Source organism: Lolium rigidum, chromosome 4 (genome assembly GCF_022539505.1).
Source record: "Lolium rigidum isolate FL_2022 chromosome 4, APGP_CSIRO_Lrig_0.1, whole genome shotgun sequence".
Classification (NCBI taxonomy): Eukaryota; Viridiplantae; Streptophyta; class Magnoliopsida; order Poales; family Poaceae; genus Lolium; species Lolium rigidum.
This window is the reverse complement of record NC_061511.1, coordinates 74465732-74480512: the sequence shown is the minus strand read 5'-3', so window position 1 is coordinate 74480512 and position 14781 is coordinate 74465732. Positions and strand designations below refer to the sequence as shown.

Sequence of the window (14781 nt, the reverse complement as noted above, 5' to 3'; positions counted from 1 at the left end):
GAACCTAATTTGGACCACCCGAACCAAGATAAAGCTGTGAGGCAACACCCTAGGGCTATGCATTGGACATGCCCTTATCTCCATGTTTATACTGCTAAATGTGCATGCCGCACATGTCACCGCCACAACACGAGCTGGCAGCTCAAGTGTTGGGTGTGCCTCCATTCGGGCACAGTTGTTGTAGCAGCTTAATTAGCTTTGGGGTTAAAAGCCTGTACATGCGGCAATGGATGGGAGGTGGTGCTCGTTTAATTGTTTGGGCCGTAGAGCGACCGATGGAAGCAGCGTGCTATTTGGGTGAGAAAAGAAAAGAGGATAGATAGTAACAAAAATGGATGGAACGATCTACTTGACGCAAAAGCAAAAGTTGCAATCGAGCTGCACACGCACCGTTAGTATTTGATTTTTAGGTGAGGAGAAAAGAAAAGGAGATGAGCAGTTTCAGTCGGCGTCCGCGCGCGTCTTGATTAAATTAATTCCGCTCGAGGGCGAGGCAAAGGGAGTCCATATTGCAGCTGCACGAGCAGGATCATGCATTCGCGCGCGGAAGGAGGATTCGCTCGCTCGCGGGGATTGCCTTCGTCGCGTGCGTGCGTACGTACTACGTACTATAAAACGTGTATACGGACGGCATCGGGTTGCTGCTTACGCAATCAATCGCACCCAGGAAAGGGTGGAGTGGAGTGGATTCTGCACACAGGAAAGGTGGTCTTATTTATGGAAACAGGGAATTGGACTCGCCTTGCGCAACCAACCGAACCGGGCAAGGGTCGAAACTTGCCATATCACATCTCCCCTTCCCCTCCATAAAACCCTCTTTGTGGCGTCTCAGGGTTCAAGCACCACACCAACGACCTCGGATAGCAAGACACCGCGCCGGCGAGGTATGCTCCGCCACCACCCCCACTCCCTACCCCAGCTCTGCTAGCAACACATACTACGCTCGAACTCGATTCTGATTAGCTCTTAATCTTCCTTCTTTCTTGGCAGTAATTATTATCTGTTTGAGATCTGCAGTTCTGCACCGGCTTATGAAGTGTTATTTTTTGTTTCTAATGTGCACGGCTCTGTATGTTTTAACTATAAATTAGTTGTTAAAAGGCATGGTGATTGATTTCGATTGCAGAGATTACTGTGGAGAGGAAGTGCAAGAGCTACCTATGGGAAACTCATGTGCTACTGGCGCCTGCAGTAAGGATTTTTTTTATTATTAGGCAATAATAATCCGAGCTGCTATATGTTGTGATATTTCGACTCAATGGAAGAGAAATGTTGTTGCAGGAGGAGCAAAGAAGGGATCCGACCTGGCACCTTCTTCCGCGAAAGGAGGATTAAACCAGGGATCCGACGTGCCACCTCCTCCCGAGGGAGACGGAGCAAACCAGGTATCCGACGAGGCACCTTCAACCGCGGTGCAGAATACCTACAAGTGGAGGATCGATGGTTTCTCCTCGCTTGTTGAGAAGGGAAAAGGACCGACCTACTCCAATGTGTTTCAGATGAAGAAGGGGCTCAACTGGTACAACTATTAGTCTATTACCATGATGTTTCTTTTCATCAGCTATTATAACAGAGAGCTTTATGCATACAATGTTATGCACTTGTTTTTATCTGATTAATTAGTTATTAATGTCCGGCAGTTCAGTAAAAGAAAGAAATTCTTCTCACTTGCTTCTTTTTGCTATTCCTTTCTCTTGATTTTTTTTTATTCTGAGGTGACCTTTCTCTTTATTTGATTCGCAGGCACTTGGTAGTGAACCTAAGGGACACAAAGAGTGGCGACCAGAATGAGTATGTTTCTCTTCAGCTTGAGTTGGCAACTGTGAGGCCGGACACGATCGTGGAGACAACTTTGAAGTTTTTGATATATGACCAGTTATTCGGAAAACATCATGAACAGCAAGGTACCTTAGGAAATTATTCTTGAAAAATAGTACAGGTTCTTCAACCTAGTATTTGGTGTATGTATCATCTTAATGCTTTTATGCGATGCCCTTCATTGAAAACAATCTAGTCAGCCGCTAGACTGAAAGTGTAAACTAACTGCTTCAGAAGACAAAAAACAACAGTTCTCCTCACAAGAGCATATCAGTTATTTGTTTCTGCCTTACGTTTTGAATATTTTGTTTGCAGTTAGCCACAATTTCGAGACAGGAAGCACATGCTCTGGAACCTCATGCATGATTCCTCTCGCGGCATTCAATGCAAGGTCCTCCGGATTCCTTGTCAACAATAGCTGTGTTTTCGCGGTCGAGTTCATCACAGTTGTCGTTGCTAAAGCTAACGATACGTTAGAGGCGCTGTTTGTTCAGAAGACGAACAATGTCTGCAGTGAACCCCAAGTCTACACCTGGCACATTGAGGACTTCTTTGTGTTGAAGAATCCGAGCTGCTCTCCTGAGTTTGAGCTCTGTGGACACAAATGGTGATACTTACTGTCTTGAATTTAGTGCTTAAGATGACCCATAATTTTAACTATTAGTTATTGGTTTTATACAGAATTTACTGAATTTTCAGGTGCATCCAAATCTATCCATCTGGAGATGATGATACGAATGGGAACTACCTCTCCTTGTACGTGGTCAGGAACGGGCCGGATACACTGGACGAGAACTTGGCATACCTGATAGAGCAAACCATATCCCATCAAAACCCAGGAAACTGGCAAGGGGTTGGCAAGAAAAGGTTGGCTCTTCCAAGCAATGCCCACGAGTTCAGGTTGTAATTAGACTGTTATCATCACATTTCCTAACTGACACCTAGTTTTCTCTTCAGGCCGGATCGAGTACTCAAACAAATGTAACTGTTGGGGATGGGAAAAGTTCATATCTCTAGAAGATTTCAAGGACCCAGCAAATGGTTATCTGGTGAAAACAAAGTGCTGCATCGAAGTTGAGGTTGCAGTCATTGGTTCCTCCAAGACGAAGTAGCTAGATTACTCGTAGCCTAGGCGGATGCTTGTGCTAATGTGTGCTTATGCACTTAGCTTGAATTGTTATGCTGGCTCCGTATCTTCTCGTGTCGTTACAAGTCTATAAAACTGCAAATTAATCCCAAAGGAACATTCGGAAATGTGTGTTTTCTCAGGTTGCTGGTCATGTCTTTTTGGTGTAGTGCAATGATGAATGAATGGATACGCAAAATTAGCAGATGAGAACACGCATGGATTGTACCATATCTATTTCGGTTTGTTTGTAATGTGCCGGGTGACCTGCGTCATCATCAGCACCGAGGAGCCCCCCCAAGAAGGTGCCCCTCCGATGGTGATTGTTCACATGACAGATGGCGTATCTTCGGGGGATAAGGTTCTGGGCGAGCTTTCTTGCTCGTCTAGTGCCGACAGAGGGGAATCTGAGATGTACCAAATTCCAGGGGACAGGGTTGTCTTTCAGTTTGATCAGCAGACGACACAATCTAATGCGCCTTTTTGAATGTAGTGCATAAAGTTTTAGACCTAAGTTCATGGCATGATCCTAAGTTAAACAAATATAACAGGTAAAAATCTCGATCAGCCTCCAAAGCCGAAGCGATATTTTCCCAGTAACCGCGAGCCGAAGCGGTTTCAGTTTCAGGTCTTGTCGAGGCCGGGGAACCGACGCGTTCCTCTCGCCACAAACGCGTGCAGTTTTACTGAGCACTCGTTGTTGGCCGCTTTGATCCGATCCAGTCCATCATGCCGTCGGCCGCAGGCGGGCCTTCTCGCGTCGTTCGCCAAGTCTGCAAGCCGTCGCGCTCCTCCATCCTGGCCTTCGCCGGTGCGGACAGCGGCCGCCTCCGTCGCCAGTTCCAAGACCCCAAGTATATAGGGCACCACCTTCGGCACCGGCGAGTCCTAGTCCTGGACGCGGACGCAGTGCTGGGCCGCCGGCCTTCTCCCGGGGTGGTGCCGCCGTCGGACATCCTGCAGCAGTTCGCTGAGATATCCTGCACAATTTTGTTTAGCTCATCATCGGATTTCAGTGCCTGAAGCAACTGTGCCTTGTATGCCTTTATCAAGAGCTTGCACTCGGCACCCAATGAACCAGTGTTCAGATGCTAAATTATTATCATCACACTTGTTGACACTTTTTTTTTGGGAACTATAGGTCAATGCGAATTCTCAAAGAATAATCCCACATGGGGATTCCGCAGGTTCAAAACGCTAGAAGATTTCAAGGACACATCACTTGGTTATTTGGTGAAAACAAAGTGCTGCATTGAAGCTCAGGTTGCAGTCATGCAGGCTCTGGTAGCTGTATCTTTTTGGCTATGTCACATAGTCTTTTCAGAAACCAATGAAGGGGCTGCCCACGCCAATCAGATCACAGAAGTCGAGCACCCACGGATTACCCCATCACCACTGATCTGAACCGTCCATTCCTTTCACATCCAACAGCCCACTAATTGCCCCATTGCCACTCATCAGAACCAAGTTTCCTCCACCCTCCCACTTTCTCATATATATGAGTCTCTTCTCACTAGAGCCGCGTGCGAATTTCGCGTGTGACTTGTGACTTTGGACTTTGGCGTGGGGTGGGTTTGGGTCTCTCTCTCCCTCTCTATCTTTCTCTCTCAGGGAGGTCTCCTCTCTCAAGCAGGTCTAGTGGCGCCATTATGTTTCCAGGAAGATGAAATTCTCATCTCTCTCACACAAGTGGGTTGATATTTCTTTTTCCCCTCGGTTTGAGGAAGATGAAAGTCTCATCTCTCTCTCACAAGTGGGCTGATATTTCTTTTTCCCCTCGGTTTTTGTGGACTTAATTTCTCCTTGTTAGCCTTTTCCGTTAAGTGCCAACTCTCACCTCTATCTCATGTCTTGTTCGAGCACATCCGCTTTCACCCTCTACCTCATGTCTTGCCTAGCACATCCATGTTCAGTTCTGTTGCCAACCTTTTCTATCGAATTCTCCAGTCATGTGGGCCTCTAGCATCCCAGGGGGAGGCTGCCGGTGGTGGTGACACCCTAGTATAGTCTTCATCGACTACAGCCTCCGACGCCACCAAAAACAAACTCAGTGAGCAGTTCGAATAGGCAAACTACAACCCATGTACACGCCTCAAACGTGATCCATTCTCAATCTCATCACAAAACTAGCGCATTATTCCATACCAAAGGCTGGCTCAAGTCCCAATCTAGATAGCTAGAAAAACAGGGATTCAAGCCAGATCATGAATGATCATATCAAGGAAAGAAAAGGACGTTTAAGATTTTCATTCAACAAGTAAAAATGCTTGGCATGACAATGTACATCACGAGATGATTCTCGCTAGATCAAAAAAGTAAAGCAAGCTTAGATCACTTTGCCAATTAAGGTTGACCAGGATAAGTTTCTCTTGGAAAAACTGAGAATTTTATCTGCTAAGAAAATACAAAAGGTAGACAAGACAGTCAAGCCAAGCATCAGAAAAAATTGGCCAGACCTCCCCTGTTTCGAGGACATCCACAGCACATAACAAAAATTGAGAAACAACTTTTCATATCTAAGCATTTTAAGACTAAACTAGATCAGCATAACCAGCACATCAAAGGCAAATCCAGCAGATCCATGGACGGCATCAAATAAGTTTCAGTTCTGGGACAAACTCTGATGGTTAACCAATAACAACACAACATGAATTACAAAAATTCCGCCGGATCTGATATCTCAGCCGGCAGGCGCGACCAAGGCTGCATCATGCATACAGATGGGTTTTCTTCTTCCAGCTTCCAAGAGGTGACAATGATGCAGCAGGCTGCTGCTGCTACATGTGTACCAGCTTCTCTGCTAACCTGGATGTCCTCTTCCTGGCTATCCTTCAACAACAAGAACAAACACATGGTGTTGGTCAGCTCTAGATCAGTAGATTTATTTAAGAAACGAAAGCATTTGCTGCAGCTAATGAACCGACACACATCCCGACCACAATTCGAGAAACAAAACAGTGAGAGTGCACAATGAGTGTCAAGCCAAAGTACATGGACATCATATCATAGTTCACAGAATAAATACTGGACAGTTCAATGAGTTCACTGGCTGTTGATGTCGCCGTAGGGGAGGGCCTGTTGGCGTATACATTACTGGACACATCATAGAACAACACATGCCTACATCTAGAGAACCAAAATCCATCCAATGAGTTTACTAGCTGCTGATGTCGCCGTAGGGGAGAACCTGTTGGCGTATACGTTACTTAATCCAGGTTTAAGAGGAGGAAATAGAAAGAAAACTGCTACCTTTTTTGGAAAGGGGAGGAGCTTGTGGTCGGTGGAGCAGTGAGGCCAACACGCCCAGGAGAGGGCGGGGACTTGCAAACCAGAGGAGGAGAGCTCACCCTGCTACGCCATGATCGTCGTCGTGGTGAGCCGCATCCCCTCCAACTAGCTTCCCCTGGTTGTGTCATCTAGTCATCCTCTTCAAAAGAAACATGACGTTCAGCTTTAGTGAAGATTTAACAAATATGGATAGATCAAAAACTGGCATAAAACAGTAACCAGATCAACGGAATGCACAATGATCAGTATGCACAACACATACAATGATCCATCACGACATAACAAATTATCCATTAGGTGCTTTGCGAAATTAAATTAAATTGATCTCACAAACATGGTACGCAAGCATCTTACACATAGCAAGGATTTAGACAGCAGCAAAACAAATATACAACGGTATAATTCACATGATTGCAAATTTGGTACAAAAGTAGCAAGGATTTAAGGCTCATTTACCCCCAGCCTATAAAGGAAAGACAAAAAGGAAACAGGTTCTAGCCAAGCCATGTGTGGCTATTTTCATCATTACAAAGAGAGACGAACCATATTCATATTCAGAATAGGAAAGCTGTGTGCATAACTGAACCGAAGCACATGTGTGAACTGAAGTGCAGAAGTGAACCGAACCCAATACAGCAAGTAAGCAGGCATTGACCCGTGAAAATTAAAACTAAACTCCAGATTACAACAAGAGAACCTTTCAGGTTTAGTTTTCAAGTTGGAATCTAACTAAACCTGTATGATGCCCAAAATGGTACAAAACTCGAATTTGCACAACCAGCCCAGCCACAAGGCTATGTAAGTCAACAGAAACACGCACAGCTGCACAATCGGCAAGCACCAAAAAATCCTCTGCTAGCTCAAAATAATTTTTCATGTAACGTACAGAGAGATTAGTATGAAAAGTAAACAGATATCAATTAGCTGAGATATCACTAACTTGCAGCAGCTTAAATACTCCTCTCTTTAGCAATAAACAACACCATTGAGCAGATATCGAGCATGTGCAACAACCATACATGCATATTGAACCCCTTGGTAGGGCTGGAGAATAAAAGCGAGATTACCTCAATGCGACGATAGTTGAGTGTCCCTCCTGGTGCTTGAGGCAGCCCCAGGTCAAGCTGCAGGTCCTCCCCTATGGCGACATCGGCAGCTGGTGAACTCATTGGACGGATGGTGCGGCGTCATGGTGGCCAGCAACAGCAGGTCAGGGAAGGCACCGGCAGCACATTTCCGAGCAACAGGAACTCAGGGAGGCCGGCGCGGCGTAACGGCGAGGTCCTGGATTTTGGGCCTAGGTGGACGCGGTGGGCAAGCATCTGCAAATGAAAAGCAAAGTGTGCTAGTATTTACAACGACAATATATCTATGATGAGTTGTATAACAAGCATAATTGTAGGCAAATTAACAATGGAAGGCAAGAGAGAGAGAGAGAGAAGCTACACTAGGAAATAGCACAGATTTAAATAGCATGTCATCAACCTAAAAACATCCAGGTACTCCTGGATTATTTGTTTATACAATTCATGTAATAAACAAACAAAGACAAAAGAGTGCATATTTTATCCACGACACGAGGATATCAACCTAGCTGCTGCTACAGCAACAACAATTAGCATAAAGCCGCCTTAGCAAGATTGTAAAGCCGTCAACTGATAAAGTATTGCATGCCCTTTACAGCCTGAAACATGGCTACACGATTTTTCAGTACAATTTCAACTGAAAATGTACAGCTATATCCTCGTGTGTCATATGGTCATGCACACAAACATGTTGCCATCTTCATCGAGATTCAGTAATGGGGTAGCATAACACAGAAGTAGAAGTAACGGCATGCTAGATAGATAGATCCAGGCAAGCTACTGAGCCTACGAGTAAATCAATCCTGGGGAAACAACCTAGGCTATAGCACGGCAGGAAGAGGGGGGGAAAGAGAGGACCTTCAGGTTGGTGGGTGTCGTGGTGGTCGGGATCGATCTTGGCGAGCCGCAGACGCCCAGCTGCAGCAGCTGAAGCGCGTGGCCTGTCCTTGCCGTGCCGGCGACCACACACTAGCAGGATCTTTGTAGGCCGGCCATCACTTCCATTTCTGCACGGGAACGAGCTTCAGCAAGATGGAATCGGGGAGAGTGGAGGAGATCGTGAGCTTACAATGGCTGGCGAGCTCGACGCGAAAGCCGTGGAGGAGTCCTGCTGCTGCTTCTGCTTGGGCCCTGACGTCGTCATGGCCGCCCAAGGCAGGTACAGCTCCGTCTGGACGAGGGCCTCTCCTTGCTCCGGTCGGCGGCGTCGGCGAGTGCCAGCACCGGGCGGAGTTCCTCGACGCCGAACCAGCAGCCGCTCCTCTAGGGTTTCGCGGTGGCGCGGAGAGGCAAGGGAGGCGCGGGGACTGGGGAAGAAGGGGAAGGTGGTGTGGTAGGAGGCTAGGGCCTGGGGCGGCAAGGACGGCGAGGTGGCCGGCGGGAAGGAGGCGGCGGCGCGGGGACAGACCCGAGGATTCGTGGCTGGGAATTTGGGAAAGGAGAGGATGCGGGGAATTTTGGGTAGGGATTTCTTTTTGGTCACGCGTTTCGTTTCATTCCAAACTTTTGCGCCAAAGCTCCCGCTCTTTCCAAATTTTCGCCTCGCAATTTGGAAATTTTTCGTTATGCTCCCGCTCATTCTAAATTTTCATAAGTTTCACGCCGGATCCGTCTATCGAGAGTAAGACCGCACCCCGCAAGGATAGATTCCGAAAAGAAACCTTGCTTCTCATTTCCTTTTCTCTGTCGACTTTGTCTTTGTAGTCTGAATTCTCCATGAAAAGCAAACACGCAACAAAAGACATCTTACTATGATATGTAAGCAAACAACACTGTGCAAAATTAAAACCATTCAGTTATTCCAAGCCTAAAGTTGATCCAAGATCGACCAAGCTGCATTGAAACCGGTGGTAATTAATTCACGAAACACTAATGTGAAATGATGCACTTAATGAACTTAATACATTTTAGAAACAAAACTTAAAGATGATGTAAAGCATAAGATCTAAAGAAACTTGTATATGTGGACTATTTTGGTCCCCTCAAAGTCCAACTTACTGTTTGCTAAAGGTGTACATGGGTACAAAAAATTGTTGTGGTATTCCCGTTGCTAAGTTGTGTGGCCGGTCAAGTACATTCTTCACGCATGCATTTAAAAAAACATGTTCGATTTTCCATCCTACTACTAATTCGGCTGATCTTGCTCAGGTGGGAGGATGCGGTTATTTTTTTGATGCGGAACTGCGGACCACGAATATCACGCCTCGAGACCCGTCCTGGACGAAGCAACCGCTGCGCGCAGACATAAAATAACATGAAAGGACGCGTCATGGGTTTGGATCTCAAAAAGCGCGAATTCGAGGCGACGACATTACTTGCCGCGTCGAAGCTTTGGTAGCGCGCGGAAGACGATGCGATGAGGACAACGATCGGCCTTTCTCGCTGACAAGTCAGGGCCACCAGCCGCGCGGGAAGTTTTCTCAATGTTTCCCGCGCTTTCATTTCCTCCGGACTCCCCGAGCGCTCCCCGAGGAGCGGGGATGACCTGGGCTCACCGGATGGATGAAAGCCCAAATCCGGGCGAAAACGAGGATCCGGGGCGCGACTGGGCCGTTTTCGTCCATCCGGATGAAAAAAAAGGGATCCTAGGGCCTTCCCGGGGACATGGCTGGACATGCTCTTAGCCCGCCAAGATCCATACACCCCGACCTATTGATGTCGGTCGCACCTACGAGCCCATCGACGACACATTCCTAAACAGAGTTCGTCCCCAGTGGAGAACCTAACAGTCCTATGCCCGAACTGTGACTGTTATAATACGGTTGTCGTCATGATACCAATACCACCGATATAAATAATATACATTTACCATTTAATTTAAGAAACAAATTGGCCAAATTCAAACAGTTATAAGTTAATAACCCAAAAATACAGTTATCACAACGAAACTCCCGCTTTATAGTAGTGGAAACATTCACATATGTTTGAAAAAAAATGAGACCAATTTTATTCTCTTGCTACTTGCTTTGTTTTCAGTAAAAATGAGCTAACCAAGCCTATTTTTTTATGTCAAATTGTAAGCATAAAATACCAAGTTCCACTACATGCATGAAACATATGTTCGGGTGGCGCAATGATGATCTCATTGCACATGTAATGATGGGAACACACACCACACTCTAGCCGTCGGGTACGATCAAGAACAAGGACTGCCAAAGGAAGATGACACCAAATAATAGGGATGTCGCATTTCCCACGTCACCTACCCTTGGATTGAGTGATCTATGTGGTATATATAGATCATTTTTCTTATATCCACTGGTGGAAGTTGTTCTTAAATAGATCTTGGTGTTACCTTTCCAAGCATCCGTAGCTCGTCAAAAACTGAGTGAGCATGCAAAGGTTGTCACGTTTGAAGACACGAACTTTGTTCTGACATTGTTCCCGCCCGGAGTTGGGAGTGGTTATTGGGACACGTGTACTTTCTACACCAGTATAGAAAATGCTACCAACGTTGTAGCAAAACCACCCTTAGTGGCATGGATTAGACACGCCATCGGTTTCTCGTTAGTGGTATTTGGAATACTGGTGGCGTGCCAAAGACCACCGGTATCAAATACTGGTGGCGTGGGGTGGGGTGGGTTTGGGTCTCTCTCCTCTCTCTCTCTCGGATAGGTCTCCTCTCTCTTGAGCAGGTCTAGTGGCGTCATTGCATTTCTAGGGAGATGGAAGTCTCCTCTCTCTGTATTTCTGTCTCTCACAAGTGTGAGATTTTTTTTCCGTCGGTTTTTCTGGACTTGCTCCTTGTTAGACTTTTGTATTCAATGTAGACTCTCTCCTCTATCTCACGTCTTTCCGAGCACAACCGCGTTCGGCCTCTATCTCATGCCTCGCCTAGCACAACCTGTTTGACTCTGTTGCCAACCTTTTCTACCGAATTCTCTAGTCAAGCGGGTGGCTAGCCTCCGAGGGATGTACGCCGCCATCGACGGAGGAGGCTGCCTCCAGTTACGTTCTACTGTAGTCTTCGTCAACCCAACCCCGGCTTCCGGCGCCAACACAAACAAACTTTGGGTGAGTGGGGGCAAGTTCGAATAGGCAAACTAGCTACTAGCCTACTAAAGGCTAGCTCACATCCCAATCTCAATAGCTAGACAAACGTGGATTCTCGCCAGATCATGGTTGATATCAAGGAAATACACGGATGTTTAAGATTTTCATTCAACAAATAAAAAAGCTTGGTTGGCGCCCTCGGTGCCTTGCTTTGTTCAAAAAAAAAAAGTAAAAAAGCTTGGCATGACAATGTACACCACGAGATGATTCTCGCCAGATCAAGAAATAAAGCAAGCTTAATCACTTTGACAATTAAGGTTCACCACAACCATAAGTTTCTCTTGGAAAATCTCAGAATTTTCTCTGCCAAGAGGACATTCGGACATTGTGAGAGACAGATCTGTGTGATGCTAAGAAAATACATAGTCAAGCCAACTAATCAGCAAAGGCATCAGAAAAATTGGTATGACCACAGCAAAAGGCGAGAAACATATTTGCATATCTAAGTATTTTAAGACTCAAACTCAACCAGCATAACCAGCACGTCATAGGCAAAGCCAGCAGATCAACACGTGGCATCAAATCAGTTTCAGTTCTGGGACAAACACTGATGGTTAACCATTACAACACAACATGAATTACAAAAATTCTCTCGGAGCTGGCAGGCGCGACCAAGGCTGCAGCATGCAGATGTGTTTTCTTCTTCCAGCTTCCGACAAGTGACAATGATGCAGCAGGTTATTGCTGCTAGATGTGTGCCAGCTTCTCTGCTAACCAAGATATCCTTCAACAAGAACAAACACATGGTGTTGGTCAGCTATAGATCAGTAGATTTATTTGAGAAACGAAAGCATCTGCTTCAGCTAATTAACCAATGCAACTTTAAATCAAGCAATGGTGTACAAATTTTCACCATGACATTGTTACTTTACTAGCACATCCCGACCAAAATTCAGGAAACAAAACAGTGAGAGTGCACAATGAATGTCAAGCCAAAGTAGATGCACAGCATATCATAGTTCACAGAATAAATACTGGACATTTATAACAAACAACACATGCCTACATCTAGAGTACACTAGCTACTGATGTCGCCGTAGGGGAGGACCTCTTGGCGTATACATTACTGAATCGAGGTTTAAGAGAGGAAGAAGAGGAGCTTGTAGTCAGCAGAGCAGCGAGGCCGACGCCCAGGAGAGGTTGGGGACTTGCAAACCGGAGGAGGAGGAGGGCTCACCCTATTACGCCATGATCGCCATCGTGGTGAGCCGCATCCCCTCCAACCAGCTTTCCCTGGCTGTGTCATCTAGTCATCCTCTTCAAAAGAAACATGATGGCCAGCTTTAGCGAAGATTTAACAAATATGGATAGATCAAGAAACTGGCATAAAACAGTAACCAGATCAATGGAATGCACAATGATGCACATACAATGATCCATCACGACATAACAAATTATCCATTAGATGCTTTGCGAAATTAAATTAAATTGATCTCACCAACATGGTATACAAGCATCTTACACATAGCAAGGATTTAGATAGCAGCAAAACAAATATACAACGGTATATTTCACATGACTGCAAATTTGGTACAAAAATATCAAGGATTTAAGGCTCATTTACCCCCAGCCTATACAGGAAAGATAAAAAGGAATCAGGTTCTAGCCAAGCCATCTGTGGCTATTTTCATTATTACAAAGAGAGAAGAACCACATTCATATTCAGCATAGGAAAACTGTGTGCATAACAGAACCGAAGCACATGTGTGAAATGAAGTGCAGAAGTGAACCGAACCCAATACAACAAGTAAGCAGGCATTGAACCCTGAAAACTAAAACTAAACTCCAGATTACAATAAGACAACCTTTCAGGTTTAGTTTTCATGTTGGAATCCAACTAAGCCTGTATGATGTGCAAAATGTTACAGAACTCGAATTTGCACAACCAGATCAGCCACAATGCTATGTAAATCAACAGGAACACGCACAGCTGCACAATCAGCAAGCACCAAAAAATCCTCTGCTAGCTCAAAATATTTTTCCATGTAACGTACAGAGATTAGTATGAAAAGTAAACAGAATGCCAATTAGCTGAGATATCACTAACTTGCAGCAGCTTAAATCCTCCTATCTTTAGCAATAAACCACACCATTGAGCACATATCGAGCATGTGCAACAACCATACATGCATATTGAACCACTAGGTATGGGTTGAAGAATAAAAGCAAGATTACCTCAGTGCGACGGTAGTTGAGTGTCCCTCCTCGTGCTTGCGGCAGCCCCAGGGCGAGCTGCAGGTCCTCCCTTACGGCGACATCAGTAGCTGGTGAACTCATCGGACGGATGTTGCGGCGTCATGTGGCCAGAGGCCGCAGGTCGGGGAAGGCACCGGCAGCACATCTCCGAGCAGCATGAACTCAGGGAGGCCGGCACTGCATAACGGCGAGGTCCCAGATTTTTGGCCAAGGTGGACGCGGTGGGCAAGCATCTGCAAATGAGAAACACAAAAATTAGAAGCATCCTTTACAAGTATACTAGAAAATCAAAGTGTGCTAGTATTTAAAAAGACAGTATATATATGATGAGTTGTATAACAAGCACAATTGAAGGCAAATTAACAATGGAAAGCACGAGAGAGAGAGAGAGAGAGAGAGAGAGAGAGAGAGAGAGAGAGAGAGAGAGAGATGCTACAGTAGGAAATAGAACAAATTTAAATAGCATGTCATCAACCTAAAAACATCCAGGGTACTCCTGGATTATTTGTTTATGCAATTCATGTAATAAACAAACAAAGACAAGAGTGTGCAGATTTTATCCACGACACAAGGATATCAACCTAGCTGCTGCTACAGCAACAACAATTAGCATAAAGGCTTAGGAAGATTGTAAAACCGTCAATTCGTAAAGTATTGCATGCCCTTCACGGCCTGAAACATGGCTACATGATTTTTCAGTACAATTTCAACTGAAAATGTTGCCATCTTCATCAAGATTCAATAATGGGGTAGCACGGTACAAAAGTAAAAGTAACAGCAAGCTAGATAGATAGATCGGGGCGAGCTACTGAGCCTACGAGTAAATCAATCCTGGGGAAACAACCTAGGCTATAGCACGGCAGGAAGAGGGGGGAAAGAGAGGACCTTCAGGTTGGTGGGTGTCGTGGTGGTCGGGATCGATCTTGGCGAGCCGGAGACGCCCAGCTGCAGCAGCTCAAGCGCGCTGTCCTTCCGTGCCGGCGACCACATACAATCAGGAGTTGGGTACACCAGCCATCACCTCCTTTTCTGCACGGGAACGAGCTTCAGCAAGATGGAATCGAGGTATGGAGGCGGGGAGTGGAGGAGAGATCATGAGCTTACAATGGCTGGCGAGCTCGACGTGGACGCCGTGGAGGAGTCCTGCGTCTGCTTCTGCTTGGGCCCTGACGTCGTCATGGACGCCCACGGGACGAGGGCCTCTCCTTGCTCCGG

The 14781-nt window shown here is 45.9% G+C and overlaps 1 protein-coding gene and 2 long non-coding RNA genes across 5 annotated transcripts; 1 reads left to right on the top strand and 2 right to left on the bottom strand.

Moving 5' to 3' along the window:
• Positions 1 to 1103: 1103 nt before the first annotated feature.
• LOC124647244 lies at positions 1104 to 2335 on the top strand. Its single transcript, XM_047187211.1, has 5 exons — positions 1104 to 1191; positions 1282 to 1519; positions 1744 to 1904; positions 2134 to 2209; positions 2296 to 2335. The coding sequence occupies exons 1-5, from the start codon at positions 1104 to 1106 to the stop codon at positions 2333 to 2335; spliced, it is 603 nt and encodes a 200-aa protein (XP_047043167.1).
• A 3167-nt stretch (positions 2336 to 5502) lies between these two features.
• LOC124646621 lies at positions 5503 to 8506 on the bottom strand. Of its 3 annotated transcripts, XR_006986399.1 has the most exons (5): positions 8387 to 8506; positions 8176 to 8324; positions 7300 to 7554; positions 6194 to 6371; positions 5503 to 5768 (listed from the first exon to the last, which is right to left on the bottom strand). It is a non-coding gene; the product is annotated as an uncharacterized LOC124646621 (long non-coding RNA). The 3 variants fall into 3 exon arrangements; XR_006986398.1 differs by having other exon boundaries at positions 5503 to 5773; positions 7300 to 8324; XR_006986397.1 differs by having other exon boundaries at positions 7300 to 8324.
• A 3178-nt stretch (positions 8507 to 11684) lies between these two features.
• On the bottom strand, positions 11685 to 14566 carry LOC124646620. Its single transcript, XR_006986396.1, has 4 exons — positions 14452 to 14566; positions 13546 to 13799; positions 12548 to 12627; positions 11685 to 12094 (listed from the first exon to the last, which is right to left on the bottom strand). It is a non-coding gene; the product is annotated as an uncharacterized LOC124646620 (long non-coding RNA).
• Between the last annotated feature and the right edge of the window lie 215 nt (positions 14567 to 14781).